This window comes from Delphinapterus leucas, chromosome 5 (genome assembly GCF_059928025.1).
Source record: "Delphinapterus leucas isolate spDelLeu-1000000601 "Yukka" chromosome 5, BTC_Dleu_Yukka2, whole genome shotgun sequence".
Taxonomy (NCBI): Eukaryota; Metazoa; Chordata; class Mammalia; order Artiodactyla; family Monodontidae; genus Delphinapterus; species Delphinapterus leucas.
Genome location: NC_143133.1, coordinates 75,892,488 through 75,915,348, shown reverse-complemented (window position 1 = coordinate 75,915,348; position 22,861 = coordinate 75,892,488). Strand labels below are relative to the sequence as shown.

Genomic DNA, 22,861 nt, shown 5'->3' with positions numbered 1-22,861 from the left:
AGCCAAGGTCATGTGACTATTAAGTGGAGAAGTTAAAGTTGAAATCCAGGTCTGACTCCTTTCCCAGTGCTCTTTCCATTATTCCATACCAGTGTAGTATTTTCAATCATTAATGAGTAATTTCACTCATTAATGAGTGCAGAATAGTTCCTACATATAATTTATCTATTAAGATATACAAACATTCCCTCTGTAATTAATGCTATATACTCAGAAGAACTTTATTTCTGCTTCTCTTTCCACCTACAAAGAGCTCTGGCCAGCAACTAAACTGTTCTTGTCTGACAGCGCCACTTAGGGGCTGGCTCAGGAAACATGAAGCACAAAATCTTTCCTACCCTGTTCTTCCTTGTCCCTTGGGTAGAAGGATGAGGAGAAGACCATGCAAAGTAACCTCTGGCTTTTTCTTTATCGTTCACCATTCACGTCATTAATCATATCTCAGATGACCTACTTTTCACATCAATACTTCTCAGCATTCCCCTTCTTTCTTTCTTCCTCTTTCCACCTCCTTATTTCATCTATGACACACAAAAACTACAGCTCTAATTATTATGCCTTTATATCAAGATAAAGAAAAGTCATACATCTTGAAGTGAAAAGAAAGTTCAATCAACATGCATTCAATAAGTATTCACTGAACACCCAACAGTGTGTCAGGGACTATTGTGTATACTTGGCATATATCGTAGTTGTGCTATAAACCTCTAATATTCTCAAAATCTCCCTGAAAACCCCTTTAGTATCTGCACCAAAACCTCACCTCTCTAAGTCAAATTTTAATTATTGGGTTGGCCAATAAGTTTGTTTGGTTTTAAGTAAAAATAAAAGACCCATTTTTCATTTTCACCAAGAACTTTATTGAACAACATATTCATTAACCGAACAAACTTTTTGGCCAACCCAATAAAACTGCTTTTTCTTAAGCATCACTTTCAAAATAAAGAAACAATTTCTTATTAAATTTCACTAGGATATTTCATCAGGATTATTTTCTACTTTTTACCAGTTACGAATACATAGCATTTCAGTTACACTCCCTTTAGGGTTAGCCTGGGATTCTATGTACAATTTACAGTGTTCTTTCTAAAGAAAAGATTTTCTGAATTCGTAACAATCATGTGGAGATAGACCTTTGGAAAAGCGACCTGTTTACAAGATGGAGATCTCCTCTAAGGAGATTGTGGAAATGGGATTGCTCTCTTTCATTTGCCCATTTATTTCTAAGAAGGTAGACTAAATGCTCCACTTATTTCACAGAAGAAGTCTAAGGTTTTATTATTGGCTTTCATCATTTTTCCATGTTTCCACATACAAATCTTTGGATTAGAACATGAGCTGGGTTATCAGTGAAAATAACTCAGTGTGCATGCAAAGAATTTTATATCCAGGGTTAATTAATGATTAATTCACTGCTGGAAATCAGTCACGGACACCCTCCCTTCCAATAGCTTTTCATAATATCTTGCTATTTTCTGTAAGCGGCTGTAAAAAGACTAAACCACTGACGGATTTGTCACAACAATAGTTTTAGGAGGTTCCCTAATCAAGTCAACAAAACTTTGTACATGTAGGGATTAAAACAGCAGCAATAGTCACTAAGATCCAGCTGGTCTGGTTGAAGCCAACTCTTCTATTCCATTCTGTCAGATGCTGTAACTTTTTCTCATTTGTGTACTGTATTATTCACATAATGTCATCTTTCACTTACATCTGTACCAATTAAAGAAGAGCATGCGGGGAAAAGAAAGCCAGCCTGGCTGGTGGTGCTGGTGGTATTAACTGAAATCTCTAGCTAATCCATTTAGCTGGGTCAGAGCCACGTCTGGTCACCAAGGTTGAGAATCGTGTCACAGGGAGGGAAGCTCTGCTCCCAGGCTAGCCCTGCCCCACAAGGAAGCTGGAGCAGACAGAGGACACTGCCTGACTCCTGTCCCAGGTGCACCACTCAGTTTTACTGCCCCTTTTCCACTACCACCCATCAAGGCTCTTCTGTCTACATAGCTACTTGGTACACAGAGGAAATGCAGTGTAGTAGTTAAGAACATGGATGCAGAAGTTAGACTTTCTAATGCCTTTCTAATGGGTTTTAATGCCTGCTCTGACACTCACTTGATTTGTGATCTGGGGCAAGTTATATACATCTCCTTGGGGAAGGTATATGTTTCCATCAGTTTACACATGTGTAAAATGGAGACAATAAGTGTGCCTAACACATAGTGTTACTGTTCCTCTAACGATTAAATGAGTTAATGTGTCTAAGACATTTAGGACTGTTCCTGGCACATAGCAATTAATAAATATATGTTGTTATTGTTATAACAGGTGAGGTTTCTGTATCTGATTCAAAAGTAGGAATCAGCTCTGTGTTATTTGAGGCAGTGAGGACCAAAGGGTATTAGGAGGCAAGAATGTTATTTTTCCCAATATTATGTTTTGGTTTTGAACATGGCAGTTCCTGGTTGTTGAAAACACAGAGCACTGTCTTCCAAACTTTTGTCCTAAATCAAGTCATGCCAGATGCCACTGGTTACATTCAGTTCAACAGTCATACAATGAGGACCTATTAAGTGGTGGAACTCTTAATGAATGCTGGAGAGATGACACATCTACCACAGGAGAGCACATAATTTGGTAGGGAAGACAAGCCCATGAACAAATTATTTCAGAACAATTAGGTCATTATTCTCATAGGCCAAGATGGCCTCAAAAAATCTATTCACCAATTCATAGAATAATTGTTCCTGCTTATTATTAACTTCCTCACTACTCATCTTCTGTCCTAGTGATGCTTCCTCAGTAGTAGATGAGAGGAAATAATAAGTTAGGGAGTGGGGGCGAGGAGTGAGCAAAGAAACAAATATTTTAGTGAAAATGTCAACAACTAAGTTCAAATCAACGTACAATGTGTAGAATTTTGCTAATGAGAAAACCTGCCACCCCCATGTGTTAGGCTTGAGAAGCTCCATCCAGAGACACATCTTTCAATGAAGCAGTATATACAGCATTTGATTTTTTTAAAAAAGGTTCTGATTTCAACCATTGTGCGTTACTGTTCCAGAAAGATTAAAAAAGGGATTGAAACCCAGAAAGAGTGAAACTTACAAACGATTCTTACCAGTTTGCCACCCAGAAGACGCCCTACTGAACTCCTTGCTCATGGTCATTTAAAGAACAATAGTATCAGTATCTTCCACAAGCAAGCACTTTACAGTTTAGAAACACTTTCCCTACAATGATATCAGATGAACTTTACAACAGAGCTGTGAGCTAGACTCAGGTGTGTATTATTATACCCCTCTTCGCATGAAAGAAATGGAGGCTCAGCAAAGTGATATTTCAAAGGATTAGTATTCAGGATTTCTAATTATTTGACCTTTTTACTACATTAACTCAAATTTCATCTTACTCTTAATTCTGCTGGGTTTCCTGAAACCGAGGGGCTTCTAAGCCAAGAGGAAAGCAAGTCTAAAGAGGAGGACCTGGAAAGTACTAAGCTGAATTGGCAATTACACAGAGCGCATATAAAAGCGCATGTCAGATATGCAAAACTTAAAAGAAGGCAGCACTTCGTATTTTTAAACCTTGACTTAACTACTAAGAGATATGCAACCTCTGAGCAGGGCCGAAACACTGAAAACCAAATCTGATGACACCTGTGCCTGACAAAACTTGGGGAACGAGACGTACTTGGGATGGTATGGTAACTGGCGACCAGTTGGAATGGCATGAATTCAAGCACTAGTTGGCATCTCAGCCTTCCTGCCCCATGGAGTCAAGTGCAGCATGTTCTGGGAGAACAGCGTGCTTGTCATTGTGAGATGGCGGGTGGTTCTGTGTGTGCCTGGTAGCTGTTACACTGGGTCAAAAGTTAGGAGCTCAGATCTTACCAAACTTGAACAAATTTCCCCAGTGTATCTGCACCTCAAAATGTGGAGTCAGAACAAAACTTGAAAGGGGCGATCCCTTTCTCTCTGTTGCCTTGGTGTCAAGTAGATACTAGGGCTTTCCCAGGACATGTGAGGAGGTCTGCAAGAGTGCTGGGCTGTGGCAGCCGCTAAGGGAATGAGGCTGGAGACCCCACAGTTGGTCAGCAATGGCCTGGCTGCCCCAGCCCCAGTTATTCACTAAAGTGACAGACTATGACTAAAATTAGAGCTCAAAGATCCAAGTAGGGGATTCAGTGATATCTTAGAATTTCTGACAGCAAGAGAGTATAAGGAGACTACATTTTGGAAGTAGGCATCAATCTTGATGCTCATGACATAAAGAGCTGCCTTTACAGCTGTGGCCAGAATCAAAGAATTCAGTCTTTCTTTGATGCTGTAGGTAAGTTAGTTAACCTTTCTCCACCACAAAACAGGACTAATTCCATTCTGATTTCTAAGAGAGGACTGTGAGTGAAACTGGAAGAACGAATGGCGACCTGCTTTTGAACTAGAACTCAGCACCCCCATGATCATGGTATTGCAGTTCAAACACTGAGCACATTATTTGACTTCACGTTTATATCCTATTTTAAGCCCACAGCCAAATAATCTCTCTCTTTTACACTTCCTGTCTATCCCTACATCCTTTCTTCTTCCTTATTCAGTCATTTTAAATCCATCTCTGTGGTTTTCATCTGGAGACTTTGATATTTGCTTTAAGGGCAGGGGACAATAAATTGATATGGTTATGCAGTTTTTAAGTGCAGAGTTAAGTCCTGATCCCAGGAGCTCTGTAGAAGGGAAGATAGTAACATCTTTAGCATTATACAGACAAAAGATCTGCTATATAGTTTTCCATATATCTTCCGTATGGCTCTTGGTGACCAGTGGAGATAACAAGCTAGCCTGGAGACAGAGTCTAAACCCTCCAAAAACACCTCAAATCTCCTTCTGGGCTGGAACAGGAAATACGTTTTTACAGTAAATAGTAAACATATGGAACCTTTTAGCCTCAAGAAGTTAATCAGGATGGAAACAAAAATAGCTTCAAGTAGGTTTAAATATTATTCATGGACAAAAAGAATACATAACAATTTTGGGAAAAAATTCAGAAGTTTGACAATCCAAGCGTTGATGAGTATGTAGAGCAAAGGAAATGCTATATACTGCTGATAGGAGTATAGTTTTGTTCAACAATTTTGGAAAAGAAGTTGGTATAATGTTGTAAAGCTACTAGTCACATACGTTATGACCAGTTCCACTCCTAGAGAAGCCTTCCTAGATGTGCTTCAGAGGATATATACAAAAATGTTCAGAGAAAATTGTTCATAATAGCAAAACACTGGAAACAACCCAAATATCCACCAACAGGAAAAGACATAAATACATTGCAGTACATTCACTAAATGGAAATAGCACAGAATATGAATGAAGTTCTCTGTATGCTGAGATATGAATGAATCTTGGAAACATGTTGATGAACAAAGCAGTAACAAAAGAATTACATATAGTATGATGTTTTTATGTATCTCAAAAATACAAAAACTAAAAGAAAAGGTCTTTTAGGGATCCATACATATGTGATGGAACTAATCTAAAAAAGGAATAATTTTTTAAGAAAAAAATTTTAATTTCTAATTTCAGGGTAGTAAATGTGAAAAAACAGAACAATAAAAGAAGAAAAATTTTAGGTCACCTGTAGTCTCACTGTGTAGCTATAAACACTGTTAACATTTTGTTGTATTTTCCTCCAGTTTTTTTAATATGTAAAACTGGAATCAATAGACCATTAAAAAATGTTTTTTCCTATTTAAATTTGGAATCTTGTTTCTCTGAAGACGGCAATGATACTATGTGTATATGGTGCATTCATAATCTAATGTTCAGTTTTAAGTTGTATTATATAAATTGTCTATATAGATCATAACTTCAACTTTAGCATTTCCCTCACTGGAAAATTTAAGAATTTAGAGGACAATCATTTGTCAAGGTTGGCAAATCTCTTCCACTGTAATTTTTGGCTTCTAAATCAATTATGAAAATTTGTATGACAAGGTGGAAGGATTTTTTCTTTTGATGACCTGCTTTCTTAAACTCTGATCTCAACAAAAGAATGGGTTTTTATGAAAAAAAAAATTTAAAGAGTTTTATATTATTTCTGAAATTTTGAAAGCATGGGGAAATTTCTCTTAACAATTCATAATTTTAAAGACAATTTCCCCATTCCTGACCATATATACAAAAGGTAAATAGCATAACATCTAAATTTCCTCTCCAATGTATATTTTTAAAAGCTTATTCTTTTAAAACTACCTCAACATACTGTCTACTCAAGCGTTGAGATGATATACAGCATCAGAGTTAGAAGGTATTTTAAAGCATCTTAATGGTATAAGGTATAAGAAGCTCTAAACATTTACAGTTGATTTTAATGATTAAGTTGCAAACTCTTGTGAGAGCTGAGACACTTTTTGTGTCTCTCCCATGCTGGATTCCTACAATGTGGTTTTGGTTCAGGAGGTCAGCAGTGTGCCTGCACATTTCTGCAGGTGATTCTGAGGCCCAGCCAGGCATGAGAACTATCCTAAGCTTCAGGATATTAACCACCAGGTTCATATTTAAAGAACAAACAAAAACAAAAAAATCCTTTCTTTGAAAACCAGCCTTGTTGTTAACCCGGGGAAGCAGATCAGTATTCCACTCCCATCTGTCAATTTCTGAGAAACACTGACAGCTTGGGTGATCCCCCCCTCAAACCCCATCCAGAGTCGTTCAGTAAGTGACAAGTGAGGAAACCCTATCCACTTCCAAAGACCCACCGCTTCTCTTGGGGAAATGGTGGTACATAATTTTTCTCACTTAAGAAAACACAGATACTTCAAGAGCCCACTGCTTCCAGAAAGTCCACCGTGAGCATAAAGGAGATTCAGGCTAAAGTAAATTGGGAGACAACCCTAAAGAATGATCCATCTGCTTTCTTTGCTTTTGGTCAGCTCACCATGGGATTGTTTATGAGGAGTATCTGCCACTGATAATCTTCTTCTCTCGGTTTAGGATTAGCGGCATTACAAAGAGGTCAGAATGGCTGGGTTGGGGAGGAGAAGATGGTAAATGTGACCCTAAAGAGAGTTCTGCAGGTTCCAGTTTGTAGCACTCTCCATGAGCTGGTTCATATAGGTAGATACTTTTAAAATAAATGACTACAGGATTAGGGGACAAAGGTAAAGCTGTCTTATTGGCACACATTGTCTACCCAGGCACTGGAATTTAGAAAAAAGCCAGCAGTTTTCATCTAATCTCTTGAAAAGGTTTATGCATTGTCTTCCCCCAATCACAAAAGAAAACACAACCACAGGACAAATTACTCTTTGAATGTTTCATATTAATAACTACAGCAACAATAGAACTTGTGCTCAGATTAAAGTTTAAGAAGCTTTAAAATATTTCTAGTTCTTTTCATCTGACATTGTTTAGACTACCTTCAGAGATACTTTTCAACAGTTTCCTTACTGGAAAGAGTTGAGAAGTTTTATAAGGCCAAGGTTACTAGGGTGATTTGATTTATAAGTTTCCTTTGAAAGAAAGAGAGGGAGGGAAGAAACGGAGAAGCAGCAGCAAACACATGTCAACCAAAGAGGGCTGAAATAACAGAGACTGAGTTTTGTGGAGAAATGACAGGCAGATATCTCTATCATGGTTAGATCTTCCATCCTCATTTCTAGAAGTCAAGTTTGTTTGTTTAGTGTACCTTAGAGAAGTAGGTACTTTCAAATTGTCCTTCCACAAGTCTCCTTAGCAGCCAACCAAGTCCAATGGCCCTCAGCCAACTAACCCAAGGAGTACTTTAAAGTCAAGTGGACCTATCCATGAAACCTCGTACAAAGTCCTGTAACAGAGAGCCACAAAAATGTAAGAGAAAATGCACCTGATTAAATGTAAGAACATGAGTCACCCATGGATTATATAATAGCAATTAAAAAACCAAAAGAGGGAAAGAAGTACATGCAGAACAGTCCTTGAATCTGAGTCCAGTTTAGAAATCTGTACATTTGATGAACACTTCTGAAGGACTGGGGAGTCTACAAAGCAGCAGCAAAAATTTTCCTGGAAGAGCCAGCATAACTGTGTAACTGGAATTAGATGGAACCTTTCTAGGGCAAGGAATTAAATCAGAGGCAGCAGTTTCCCCTCTCCTGTGTTTTTTCAGGCAAAATGCGCAGTGGTGGGTGGTTCCAGTGGGCAGCTTTGGCTGGAATTGGTGTCCTACAAGGGCAGTCAAAGCCCATTCAAAACAGCAACAAGCCCCTGCCTGCATTTACACGGTTGCCCTCCTGATTTTTTTCTGCCAAACCAAAGACAGAATAGCCCGCTGAGAAGGGTCTAGAAGAGCACAGCACTGAAACTGAAGCCAAGGTTTTCCATTCTAGGTTGCTGGTCACCAAGGTTCTTTCCAGCTCTGAAGTTCTGTGTCAGAGAAAGGGGGAGATGGTGCCAACAGGAGAAGAGGCATTTACCACCTGGCTTGACCCCATCCTTCCTCAGCACTGTGACAGGAATCACTGGGACAGATTAAGCGGGGGAGCACAGACCTCCCTAAAATCACGAAGATTTCACTATGACCTGACAACTGGCTTAAGCCCAGAATCTCTCACAGTAGAATGGCTTCTTGTCTCACCTGAGAAGCCTCTTCAGGTGACCAAGAGGAGAGGGAAAGACATTTATTCAGGGAGCCCAGGATGCAGGTCCTGGTTGAGAAGGTTGTCACAGCATCGGGGACATTATGCAGGCAGATCAGTGGAGTATGGCTCATCCCCAGGCACAGACCACAGCAAAACCTACTCAGGATTGTGCTGGATGATTGTGCAACTGTTTGTTAAAACAACAAACCAACGGGATTCCCACACTTGTGCTTGTCTTTTACTGTCAGCAATGGCAAGTGCTGACCTGTCTGTCCCAAGTGCTCAGCCAAGAACTTGAAGATAGACTCTAACTTCTATAGTTAGAAGTTAGAGTCTAACTTCCTATACCTCAATACATCTAAAATTGGGGGGAGGGGAGGGGTGCACATCTGCCATTTTTTGGGTCCCATTTCAGAGGCTACTTAGGTATGAGAGATGTAGCAGGAAGTCATGTTGCCCCCGATCTGCTAGAGTAACGTTTGGCTCTAAAGTAAGGAAATACAAGAGACCTTGAAGCTGGTAACCGACCAATTCTCTTGACTTTACAGTTAATTTTAACACAATTAGAGGGGATGTCTGATTTCAAAGACAGCTGCTGTACATCCTCCTCAGTTGGGTTTTGGCTCTATCTTGGAAGGCCTCATCTAGGGAGGAACATAGTGCAGTGGACTCTGGTGGACCCTGTGGAACAATGTCCAGGCCACGCTGGGAAGTGAACAGCCGGGTTGACTGGAGGCCTCTGACTCATGGCTTTAGTTAGAAAAATCGGGGGTGAAGGGAAGGAGAAGGAGGTTGCAGATCGTAGAGTGACTCACACAAGCCCTCAGGTGGAACTTTCTCCTTACGCTGTTCCCGGCCTTAGGAACTGCAGGGGTAAATCACTGCGGACCTACCTTCACCTCTGTAAAAGGAAGAGATTAAAAGCGCCCCCCGATTTCCCCAACTTTGAGAAGTAACTTCTGTCCTGTGGGTCATTTCCCTGAAGGAGGTGTAGGGGTGTGCAGCCCTCCCTGGCGAGGGCTGCAAAGTGCTAAACTGCTTTAGAGGCGGCAGCGCGCGCACGGGTGAGGCGTCCCCGCCGCGGACTCGGGGCAGCCCAGTCACGCCATCTGTCAGGACTGTACCCAGGGCAGCTCCTTCTCCCAGGAGGAAGCTTTGAAGACGGCTTTTCAAAATCACCGCCGCGCTTCCTCCACTCCTTCCTTAAAGGCTCACGGCCGGGAGGGCGCGGCGTCAGCTTCTTCCCACCACCCCAGACCACTGAGCCCGGGGAAACTTGTAAAAATTCGGGGCAGGAGCGCAGCCCAAGGACGCGCAGCTCAGCGGCGGGACCCCTAGGTGCGCGCCCCTGGAAGGAGCCCGGGCAGGCTCCCGCAGCAGCCTGCAGCGCCGGGGACCCGTGCGCCGTGCGACCGCGGGCGGGGACAGCCCCGGGGGCTGAAGGTGCCCGGCAGCGCTCGGGATCGCCGTTCCTCCCTGCGTCCCGCCCGCCCGCCCGGGGCCTCGCTCACCCCGCCGCTTCTCCCTCTCCCGCAGCCGTGTCGGGACCATGTCTGCGGAGACCGCGAGCGGCCCCACTGAGGACCAGGTGGAGATCCTGGAGTACAACTTCAACAAGGTCAACAAGCACCCGGACCCCACCACGCTGTGCCTGATCGCGGCCGAGGCCGGCCTTTCCGAGGAGGAGACCCAGGTAAGCCCCCTCGCGCGCCCGTCTCCTGCCCGCGGGGACCCGGCGTGCCCACCCTCGCCTGGGAGATCTCGAGAAGGTGGGGGTCGCCCTTGCCCTCGGCTCCTGCTTGGCCTCCTTCCCCCGGCTCTTTCGTCGCTTCTGCCCGTACCCCGGGAGCCCAGACCTGTATCGCTCCCACAGCAGCATCCCAGCTCCCCAGCTCCACGGGCGCCAGGTCTGTCCCTCCACCCCAGCCCGGTGGCTCCCGCGGGAGCTGCTTAGAAGCCCCACGCCCACCCTCCCTTCTCCTTGCTTTTCCACTCTCCCCTACAGCACGGGATAAACGCTCTCTCCTCCCTCTGGCCTGGGAGCAGCGTCCCTTGGCCCACTTTTGTCTCGCTTTCCCGGGTTTATTTTCTCCTCTGGGCTGGAAGCGAAACCTTTAGGAGAGGTGCAGTGTGCGCCCTCTGAGCCCAGCGCCCTCAAATCTATTCTCAGAGGGAGTGTCAGAGCTGGAAGGGATCTTAGTGATCAGCTATAAATTCAGTCCTCAGGTTTGGTAAACGAGGAAACTGAGGTTTAGAGGGAGAGACTTGCTGTGATGGCACAGGTCGTTAAGCATGCTCTTTGCCTCACATCGCGCTGCAGCTTCCGGTTAGCTGCAGAGCTAAAATTGCACGGAGCCAGGGAGATTTGGTTCCGGTTTTTAAAAATTCCACGGCTCTAAGGTTTAGGGTCCTTTTCTGGAGTTTTCTGAGAAGGTAGACATCTGACATTACAACTGAAGGAACTGGAAAAAGATGTCACCATAAGTGCATTGATTTATTTATCTATTTTAAAATCTCCTCTATTATCCTGAAAATTGTTTAGGGTAGAGAATGCAACACTGCCCATGATTTTTAACCACTAGGTACAGTAGGTGCAGTATTGGCTCCTTCAACTGACTTTTTTTTTTGTTTTTTTTTAAACCCCTGTCTAAACTCTTCTATTTCCCCTTTGGTCATGGAAAGACAATTAGTTCTGCATGATGATACCACTTGGAACTCCTCTAGCACCTCTCCCATGGGAGCCCAAAGCAATTCACACCTCTAGTCGCAGGTCTAAAGCAGAGACTTTCTTATTCTTCCCAACGTATAGACCAGAGCATTCAGACATCTTGTTCTCTCCTCACCATGAATCATACTTAGCTGAAGCTTAAAAGCTTGTAATGGGCGCTCCAGTGAATCCTAGAACCAAGACCCCAAGATCCATTTTGGATCCCAAGCCCAAAATGATTTTTTACTAATTAAGCCTTTGGAGAACTTGCCCATAGAAAATCCTCCCTCTCCTAGGTCAAACAGAAAGTCCAGCATGTCAGTCTTCTGCAAAGGGAACAGATATCTGGCTAGCCAGAACCAGAACTTAATGGAAGGTGATGTACTGTAACCCAAGCTTAACAGCTCATGTTTCTCAGAACCCCAGCTCTCCCCAGGAGGCAGCCTGCTGAACTGTTGTCATTTACAATCCCACACTATATTTAGAAAAGAGGAGTGATCACAGAGACAGTAACTCAGCTTTAAGGCTGTGGGTTTACCATGGGCCCCATATTAGCCTGATTCTCCCTTGGCAAGTGACTGTCATTCCCTCACCTGTAAAGCAGAATGGTTATGCTGGCCTTTGTAACAGATGACACTTGCCGCCTATTGCTCCAGGTACTCTCCGAGTACTAAATCATTTATTTGCCACAACAATGCTATGAGATGGGCACTCTTGGCCCCACTGTACAGAAAGTTTAAATAACTTGCTGAAGACCACCACTGGGGAGTAGCAGCGCTGGGATCTGAACCCTGGCAGTCTGGCCCCCTGGCCCAGATGCTTAACTACCATGCTGTTTTGTCTCCACAGAAAAGGAATGGAAACAACTGGGTGGGGTGGGAGGGAAGCACTGAAAATTCAATTTATGTTCTATTTCTTCCTGAAAAAAAATCCATGCAGTAAATGACAGTCATCTCAGGCTATATTCAATCTTTCCTCAAGATTCACCTTATATGAGAGAACTGAACTGAGATCAGGTTGGGGGCAGGAAGAAAGAGAGGGCACCCTTCTATAACTGAGGTCAGCCAGTTCAGACCCCTACAGAGCAGGTTCCTCTGCCCCTTTCAGGCAGCCCTTCTCCCATCCCCCCACCCCCACTTCTCCCATCCTCAAATGAGTAAATGGTAGACTCAGCCCGGAAGTAAGCATTCGGGGGAATGAGTCAGCCTCATAGCAGGGCTCCTTGCTTCCTTTTCCTGACATGAGGCTAACACCTTCTTCCTCCCTGAGATTGCCACGGCTCAGCTTTCCCCTCTGTCTTCCGGCATCAACCACAGGGAAGCATCTGAGACCCAAGAGCTCAGAGAGAGGCAAAATTTAGCAGTTTCAGGGAAAGAGGCTTCCTAGGTAGCCCTCCGTCATCCCTTACCAGATTGGATCTCATCTTCCAACTTCCCATCGTTCCCTCCCATCCCCGTAACCCCTTCCCAACCCTCTCACCCCCATGTTACTGGTGGGTGAGAATGGTTTCCCTGTAGGGACCCTTTAAATAACTGATGGAGGCCAGGTTTGTTGGGCCTAAACATAAGCAGTGTCTGGTATCAGCACTTCCCCTGTTTCTTCTATTTGTTAGCATTGCCCTTTTCCATGAGAAAAGGTCATCAAAGCCAAAATAATATTTATTTCATATGCTTGGTCCCTTATGCCTAATACCACCCACTTCCAGAATTGGATTCGTATTCATTTTCCTAGAACAAGTAACACTAGGAGAAGAAAAATAAGCATGTGATGGTCCTATGAGATAGTTAACTCAAGCTGATTCACACTGCTGATACTTTGGCAAAGGCAAGAGGGACTAAAATGCTGAAATATTCTCTGACTGGGGCCTTTGACCTCTTTATAACTGTCCCACTGTAGGACAATGTTCTTTACTTGGGGTGGTGGTAGGGGGGGAGGGACACCTAGAGGAACCCAAAATGAAGTGAAGGATGCTCTAATGCAAATAACTTTTTAAGGTGCATTTGCCGGGGTCCTAGAATGGGTTTTTTTCTCAGGACAGTAATTAGATATCTCCTATATTTAAATTAGAGAAACCTTACAGAATCCCGACCCCTGTGTCTTTCATTATTCTGAAGTCAGTGTGAGAAGGGGCTGGGAAAGCTCTTATCAGCCCCTTGGGAGGTTAGAATGATCTCCCATTTTCTATTATCACTGATTCAATCCCAGTGTAGTTGGCATTGGTTCTTAGATTGGTTTCCAGGATTTTTATCCCCTCTTGATGTCCTGGGACTCTTCCTAGAACCCTGGTTTTAGTTGTTAGATGTCTTATCAGTGGAATAAAGACCTCTAAAGGTCTCCTCCTAAAAAGAATGAAATGTTAGTTACTAGAGAAAAGGACAGGAACAATATTATTTTGCCTCACCCCTTCCCCATCACAGTGTCTAATTATCATCTGTTCTCTCAGAGTAAATAAATCTCCATCAATGGGCAAGGCTAATGAGGGCATCCATTCATAAGCAAGCAAGGGATGAATGTCTTTCCCAGGGGATGACTGAAACAAAGAAGAGAAGGAGAGAGCCAGGTGGAAAATTAGTATTGGTGTGAGTGAGATGTGATAAGATTCAGCTCTGGAGGTGAAAAAAGCAAACAAGGTGTTTAATGACTTTTGTTGGAGAGCAACTGGTTTGCTAAATTATTATATACATATGTGATTTAAAAAATATATATCTGTGGAAAACAGTTGAGCTTTTCTTGAACCTCCCCCCATCCCCCAATGCTAGGGTGCAATTTATTAATCATTTGGATGCCAACTCACCGATTCGCAGATTTGGTCATTGCTGAAGTTATTTTCAGTAACTGTATGTTAATATTTTGCTTCATTACTAGTATAAAGGTGTGGGTGGCTCTTCTGAATGAAGCCAGCTCAATCATTCTGTCTTAAATGAATCCTGATAGAAAATGAGCCTTTCCCCCTCCAAGCTTTAATTAGTCAGTCTGTAAAACTCTGCCATTTATTCAGCTCTAGAAACTGCAAATTCTGTTTAATCAGACCTTGAAGCCTTGAAACCCCTGCAGAGCTACCTCATTAATGAAACTGGAACTATGCTGCTCTCACACCAGATTCCAGAGTTAACTAAATACACACATGGATCACAGAAGCAAATATGCCCACCTCTAGCAGTAGAATGCTGGTTAAAGCCACCAAAGATACATGAGCTCTCTATTCTCCTTAAGGTTGGAGATCCCCAGGAGTGAACTATGGCACCCAGAGAGCAACCCCCAAAGAGAAGGCTTCCCTACGAGTAGTCTGCTGCCCTTGGCTTTAGATTACTTTTCTCTGCTGCCACCCCACAGTACAAAGGTATATAAGACAACTGATCTTGACAGGTGTTAGGCACTTCAGTGTGTAAACTGTTGAACAGTTAGGGAGAGTTGTAGGCGTGGTCCCTTGCTGTTCAGCCAGGTGAGCATTGGTGCAGACCCCTAGGACGTGCTGTGGGCTCGCTCCCTTCTAGCTCTACAGACCTTGAGCCTTAGAAGCACTCCTTCCCCTGTGGTTCTCTCCCTTTCTTCTCATCTTGGGCTTATGCTGAAATGCCTTTTGGTTCCCTAGATCTCCGCAGAGATGAGGTCTTCCCACGCATGGCCCTAGAGCCCACCCTGTTTGTTCAGAGGTTGAATCTGCATCTGGCTGTGCCAAGTCAGAGCCCTCTAGGTGTTTCTCACCATACCATCTCCATCAGCACATTCCAGGTCTGGCACCCATCCCACAACTGTGTTCTTTTTGCTTCCTTTCTGTCCCCTCATCTACTGACCCCTAGAACAGGTAAATTTTAGAAACACTACAAGGGACAGTAGATAGCCTCTAAGTTTACCTCTTCATTTACAGTTGAGCTGACTGGCGCTCTAACTTCCTCAAGTTCTGAGCCAGTTGGTTACAACAGAGCTTCCTGTTGGCAGGGCCCAGGACTGCAGAGCCCCCAGTGGTCACCTACCCAAGCAGTATGACATGAAAACGTCTTCATTCTCAAAGTGTGCCATGATGTGTGAAAGGTTGGGAAGCACAGGAGAATAAAGCCTGGGGGTCCTGCCTTCCCACAGAGCCCTCTACTCATCCTCTCCCATGTGGATTAATACTTGCTGCTTCTATTTCTTCACTATTGCCTCTTCAATGTTGTTGTTTAAAAATCCAGATTCCTCCTGGCCAACCTGGTTCATACCCCAGACTATTTCCCAGCATGTCTCCTTATCTCCACTTTGCAGAATCCCCCACCCTTCAGGGGTATAATAAAGGCAGATCTATATGCCTTTATATGCATTTTAAAGTGCATAAAATATGTTTTAGCCCTCACATGGTACCTTGTCTAGAAGTATCCCATCTGGGGCTTTTCCTAAATCCATGGTCACTTTTGCGAGGTGTGAATATTTGGGTCACACAGAGCTAGAAGATTTTGAGTAAACTGGGAATCCCACTTGCTCTTTTCTCACTGTTCAGTGGCCCTGGAGCAGGAACGATTGGTCTAGACTGCTCCATGGATCCTCAGAAAGGAGTGCCCCAAGGTTGTTCAGTGCTTAGTTTTTCATTCATTTTATTCAACAAATTCTTACTAAGTGCTACTGATGACCAAGGCCCTTGAGATCATCACACATTGATATGGTATAGCAGCCATACAGATTTATCTGGGGCATCAAGGAGATGCTTCAATTTCTTTTATTCATTCAACAAACATTTATTAATCTCTGTTAAGCCCTTATGCTAGGGGCTAATGATGATAAGATGGATGCAGACTCTGCTTTCATGGATCTCATATTCTAGAAGGAAATGTAGATTAAAAACAAGTGAATACACAAATAAATTAATTACAGATATTAAAAGTTCTGTGAAGGTAACAAAGTATTAACACAGAGAATAGGAGATGGATGGAGAATCTACTTTAGATGAAATGGCTAGGGAAGGCCTTATTGAGAAGGTTCTATTTAAGCTGAGCCCTGAGAATTATTTATCATCAGATAAATAATGAAGGTCAGATATTCTAAGCATAGAAAACAGTATGTACAAAGGTCCTGAGGCAGAAATATAAGTATCACAATGAGACAAACCATCCCCAGGGACTCAGTTCTTGCTTTCCTCTTTTCCAGCTGGGCCACAGAAGCTACTTTTAGAAAGGGAATGGACATTTCAGTTTTTCAGTATGTGACAGGTAATTTTGCACATTTCCCTCCTCCAGAAATGGTTCAAGCAGCGCCTGGCCCAGTGGCGGCTGTCAGAAGGCCTACCCTCAGAGTGCAGATCCGTCACAGACTGAGGAGATGGTGGTCATTGGCGGCTTCCCTCCATGAAGACCATCTGCTGTTTCTCTCCTTGACTTAATCAAGCTCTTTTGGTTTTTCAGTGTAGTGTCATATGCTCCTCTGTTAGCTGTCCTCCTATTTAACACAACGTTGTATTTTTTTTTTTAATGTATATAACTAGAAAAGAAAATAACAATAGGAAGCTATGGGCAGCTTCTGTGTAAAGCAGTGGCTTGGCTGGAAGCGGTGTGGCTTGCATTTCCTTTGGGTCATGATGACAGATGGTGTGAAAACCATCTAAGTTTTCTTTTTGACCATCACCTCCCAGTAACAATTTACTTTCACCATCCATTTCAGAGCGGACAAGGCCTCTGTTGAAAAAATAACATGACCAAGAGGGAGAAACATTTCCTTCTAATTCTACTTCCCTAAGTCATTTTCCTTGTGTTTCATTTACTACATTGAGATTGAGTGAGAATACAGAGGGAATTTGAGTTATTCAGATTCCATAAAGCAGTTCCTTGGATTATAGCTGAATTAACTTGAAAAGCACTCAGGCTGGAAGACAGAAACTTCCGCTGGCAGAAAATCAAGTAACTAAGGAAAAAAAATCCACAGAAGTCTTAAATTTACCTTATTTAAATGCATTTGTTAAATTCATTTTGCTAAACAAAATGAACGGTGTTGTGTCTCTAAAATGATTTTCTAAATAAAACCTTAACATCTTGTTGAAAACGCATTGAGTCCTCTGCAGAGTTTTAACTGAATAATAAGCATATCAAAGAAAACCAGAATAGCTCAACATAGAAGCCGCCTGACAAAAAAGCTGTCATTTTCTAAATCCTCGCTACTCAGAGTCGTCCAGGACTGACGTCATCAGCATTAGCTGCAAGCTTGTGAGAAGTGCAGAATCTCAGACTCCAATCCAGACCTACTGAATCAGAATCTGCATTTTCAACAAGCTCTCCAGGTGGTGTCTATGCACAGGAAAGCTTGATCAGCACTGCTCTAAAGGACTCTACAGTGGATTTGCATCCATTTTCTGTCAGAGCACATTAAACATCTTAGCAGTCCATTAGTTAAGAATGCGTTTGATTGCATGGAGCAGTAACTTGATTACAATGGATTAACCAAATAGGCTTTTTGTATGTTTGTTTAATTGATTAGTTATTTTTACATAAGAAATCAGCAGGTAGGTTGCTCCCTAAGATTGCCAAGAACTTGCAGACATTTTTATCTTCCTACTTTCCTATCTTTAGCATGTGGCTCTTGTGTTTATGGAGACAAGATGGATGCATTTCAAGTAAAAAAGGAAAAAGCAAAGGGAAATGCCAGCTAAGACTTTTCCCTGTAAAAAAGGTTCCTGGAGGCCCCCATCTAGGGACTTCCCCCTACATGTCATTGGCCAGAACTGGGTCACATGGCTACTCCCAACTGCAAGGGAGTTGGGAAGGTGAGCCTTTTTAATTGGACATAGTACTGCCTTGAGAAAAATTAGGGTTCTGTTGGTAAGAAAGAAGGGGAGGATGGATATTGGAAAAGCCGCTAGCAGTGTCTGCCAGCCCAGCCCAGAATGATGCTGGTATGCACTTCTGAACTCTTACCTACAACGCAGGCACAGTCTTTTCAGTTCTTTAAAATAAAGAGCCCAGAATAAGAAATACTAGCAGTTATGCAGAATACAAATGTTTACAAGATTCTTCTCTAAACAATACACAGTGAACCAGGGTCTGAGCAGAACAGCCTCATCTGGCTTGCTCCTCTGCAACCTAATTGATGGTGGTCTGAGAATCTGTCAGCACAGGGCTGGATACTGACATCACTTTCTGGAAAGAAAGAAGGGAGGAGGTGGGGACAATACAGGAATGTGAGCACATCATACATACCCGCATAGAGAGAGTATTCTTTACCTTTCAAAGCACTTTCATAGACACAGACTAACAGAGAGAGAAAAAAAAGTGCTGTTAATATGACTGTGGGCAAAGCAGATCCAGACAGAGCATGGAGATTTGCCCATGTCAGGCAATGAGAGAGATGCTAAACCAGGTCTAAGCCCCAGCTCAGAAGTCTTTCTCCAGCACACCAGAGACATGATTCTAGAATAAGCCATCCGAGACAAGAAGAGTTAACCAGCTGCGCAGAGAGTGTGCCTTTAGCTGGGAGCTGAGAAGCATGTTTAGGACAGAAGGATCACTTCCTGTGTTTATCAGGCCCAAGAGTCAACAGTCCTTCAATAGCAGGTGCTGAAGGGAATAAGGATCAGGTATCCTTTAATTAATTATTCAATTAATATATATGTTTAACTAGAGCCAAGTTTTTTATTTGTTCATTTTTGCATTTGAAGTACTCCTTGATGATACCACAGTCCTTAACCACCCCACAACTGCAACCAACCACTTTGCCAAGTTTTCCTCTCTGTCAGTTTTTCAGAGGCCTACCCATTGCCCTAGTTTCTCGGTGTCATCAACCTTAATTAGGTTGATTTAGTGTTCAGCAGGTGGAGTGAAATCTTACATGTACCTGAGTCTCCACCTCTGCACTGCTGGGCAGCCTCAGGGAAAGAGTCAGTGCCCTTTTAAATGTAAATTTGTTACCAGTATTAACCTCCTTGAGTTTACTTTTTCAACTGTAATACAAAGATAGCAATACTCTACTAAAAGAAAAAAAGCACTTTGTAAATAGTAATAATAACTACTATTGCTAATACTCTAGAGCTCTCTAACTCTAGATCAAAATCTTTTTAGAGCTCCCTCTAACTCTAGATCAGCTCTCTTTAGAGCTTGCTGCGCTGTCCAGTTTGGCAGCCACTAGCCACATGTGGCTATTGAACACTTGAAATGTGGCTAATCCAAATTGAGACGTGCTGTAAAGTGCACACCAGATATCGGCGCCTGAGCATGAAAAAAGAAAATGTAAAATGTCTCCTCAATAACTTTTCTCTTGGTTACATGTTGAAATCATAGTGTTTTGGATATACTGGGTCAGATGAAATAAATTATTGAAATTTGAAAACATAATAATAATTACTACTGCTACAAAGTACTAATGAGGACAGGGAAAGGTTCATTTTGATGCCTGAGATAAGTCTTAACCAGAACCCAGAGCTCTAACTAACTTTTAATATCAGGAGTCTCTTCTGGACACCCAGGGTCACACAGCAAAATGGTAATACCCACCCCAGGCTGGGAAAAACTCTGCACAATCCCCTCTTTCTTCGCTGTGTGTCCTACTTCTGTTGCTGACACTGTTGGCTGCTTAGCCTGATAATTATTCCCAACCCCTCTCTCTGTTACCTCCTTTGTCTACCAAGGTTGCTGAGGCTGGAAAACCAGAATACAATACTACACCTCCTCACGTGGAGCTGTGGTCATGTGACACAGTCTGGCCAATGGGGTTTAGGTTTAAGAGGGGGGAGGGGGGAGGGGGGAGGGGGCAGTGTTAGAAGGCTTTGGGGAAGAGTTTTTTTGTTGGTTTTTTTTTGGCTGTGTGGGTCTTTGTTGCTGCGTGCAGGCTTTCTCTAGTTGCGGCGAGCGGGGGCTACTCTTCGTTGTGGTTCATGTGCTTCTCATTGCAGAAGCGTGTGCTTCTCATCGTGCTTCTCTTGTCTCAGAGCACGGACTCTAGGCGCGTGGGCTTCAGTAGTTATAGTGCGTGGGCTCAGTAGTTGTGGCTCGCGGCTCTAGAGCGCAGGCTCAGTAGTTGTGGTGCACGGGCTTAGTTGCTCCGCGGCATGTGGGATCTTCCCAGACCAGGGCTTGAACCCATGTTCCCTGCACTGGCAGGTGGATTCTTAACCACTGCGCCACCAGAGAAGTCCTGGGGAAGAGTTTTGTGTTTCTTGCTAAAAGGTACAGAAGCAGCAGGCTCTGTCCTTTTCTCTTGTCTTGAATGGTTTCATTTGTTAATTGTAGAAACAGATAAGCAAAACAAACCCCAAACAAACAGTAAAACAAACAAACCCATAAAAATTAACCATGATCTCACCATGCAGAGGTAACCCTAATATTAACCTTAATATTCTTGAGGGTAGGCATGTTTTCAGTGCATAAGTACACAGGGAGCTGGGAGAAGAAACCATTTTAGGAGATAGCTGCTGTTTGAACCACTGCTCTGAGAGGATGTATAAATGAAAAACTCTTGTTTTTCTCTGTTACAACACTCTACTCAGAATATTTCACTTCTGACACCAGATATGTGGGTTTTTTTCCCCCACATGCAACAGTTCTGTGACACCAATGGATGTCTTGCAATTCAATTCGGTCTGACACTGTCTACCTGGAGTTAGCATCAGATCCCACAGGTTAAGGGCTCAGTTCCACAAGACTGCCCCCCACTTCAGATGCCAGTTGCAAGCCCAGGTTGTTACCTGTGCTTCTGATTGATTGGCTGCAAATTGGAGGTTTCCAAGACCCACTCTCGGATTGGATTGCTTTGCTAGAGCAGCTCACGGAACTCAGGAAACGTTTTCTTACCAGATTACCAGTTTATTATAAAGGATATAACTCAGGAACAGCTAGATGGAAGAGATGCAAAGGGCAAGGTATGCGGGGGAAGGATGTGGAGCTCCCAGGCCCTCTCTGGGCACAGCACTCTCCCAGCACCTCCACCTATTCACCAACCCAGAAGCTCTCTGAACCCTGTACTTTAGGGGTTTTTTATGGAGGTTTCATTATAGAGGTGTGATTGATAAAATCATTGGCCATTCACGATTAAACTCAATTCCCAGCCCCTCTCCCCTCACTGGAGGTCAGAGGGGGAGGGGTGGGGCTGAAAGTTCCAACCCTCTAATCACCTGATTGGTTCCCCCAGTGACCAGTCCCCATCCAGTGGTTATCCAGGGGCTTTCCAAAAATCACCTCCATAACATAAATTCAGGTGTGGTTGAAAGGGGCTTGTTAATGAATAACAAGATGCTCCCTTCACCTTTCTCACTCTGGAGCTACTTCAGAAATTGGAACTATTTGAGGGCAAAAGACCAAATACTGTAACAAAAGATGCTCACATTACTCTTATCACTTAGGAAATTACAAGGGTTTTAGGAGCTGTGCACCAGGAGTAAGATGAAGAGCAAACATATGTATTTCTTATTATGAATCACAATATCCTTAGAAAGATTCTTCCTAAGGGAGAATCTGCTCTTTTGTTTATGAAAGCGTCCTGATGAGTGTTGTTGGCTATAAAACACAGGTCTAGAAGGAGAAAAAAAAAATGAAGAATTCAGTGGCTGTGCACAATAAAGTAGCAGGAACTTGGGACTGTGTCCCATGGATGCTCAGGTAGGAGGCTAGCTGGGGCCCTCAGGCACTGAGAGGAGCGAAGGAGAAGAATGATCTGGTATGGGCATGCAGGCTCCAGCAACAAGTCTGCTGACCCAGAAGACTGGTGGATTTGGCTCAGAGACTTCAAAATGTCAAATATTCATTTTAAATGAACACCTGTACGATGCTGGTCCACTGTTGCCATTCAGTCACTGCTCTTTGTCATCTTCTACCTTTAGGAAAGCACTATTGCACAAAATAGCCTTGCACTGGTGATGCTTTGGGAGCCGGGAAAGGAGCTGCTTGGGCCACATTTGTGGCCCACAGTGGACAGCAGAAGCTCTGCTTCTGTCTGCTCTCTTCTTATAAAGGGGTAACAGCACCCCTTTACATTTGGGGAACACCACCCACTTCATGTGGTCCTGGTAGAGCAGTTAATCACAGTGTCCCAGGTTCCCCACTCTACTCAGAATTAGACACACGACCCAGACTGGCCAATCACAAAGCCACCTCCCTTCACACACAGGGACTGAACCAAGGTATGGGCTCTTGACCTAAGCTGAGCCAATCAAAATCCCTCACCAGAGTTTTCCCAACTGGACCGGGAGGAGCAGTTCTCTATTAACCTCGTGCATGGAGAGTTGTGAGGGTGGAGGCCTGGGGTTGCAGGCAGCCATCTACCCAGCCATGTAGAGAAGGTTACACTGTAATGAGAGAGAATGGAGGCAAGCAGAGATGGAAGTTAGAGAAAGAGAGAGAGAGACAGACAGACAGCAGCTAGGTCCACTCTTCCCTCAGGCCATCCCAGCCTTCCTAGCTCTGTGAACTAGTGAATTCCCTTCTTGGTGTGTCTGTCATTTGCAGCAAAAAGAATCCTAACTAATGGGAGAGTGAAGAAAGGAAGAGAGGAGTGTGTGGAAGGAGGAGTATTGGCCACTAGGGGAATTATGAATCCAGGAGAAGCAGGAACTTAGAGTAGAAGAGAGCCAGGAATACATAGGCCAACAAACCCTGAAA

General features: G+C 43.4%; 1 protein-coding gene across 10 annotated transcripts in view; it reads left to right on the top strand.

The window, feature by feature from the left end:
• HOPX (HOP homeobox) overlaps positions 1–22,861 on the top strand; it is a 58,774-nt gene that overhangs the window by 16,513 nt on the left and 19,400 nt on the right. For 5 of the 10 annotated variants that reach the window (XM_089911962.1, XM_089911964.1, XM_089911968.1 and 2 more), the window contains one exon: positions 10,145–10,301. In XM_089911962.1, coding sequence (XP_089768088.1) covers positions 10,158–10,301 — 144 coding nt within the window. In that variant the 5' untranslated portion in view covers positions 10,145–10,157. The other 5 variants (XM_089911970.1, XM_022563547.3, XM_089911967.1 and 2 more) reach the window with 5 other exon arrangements.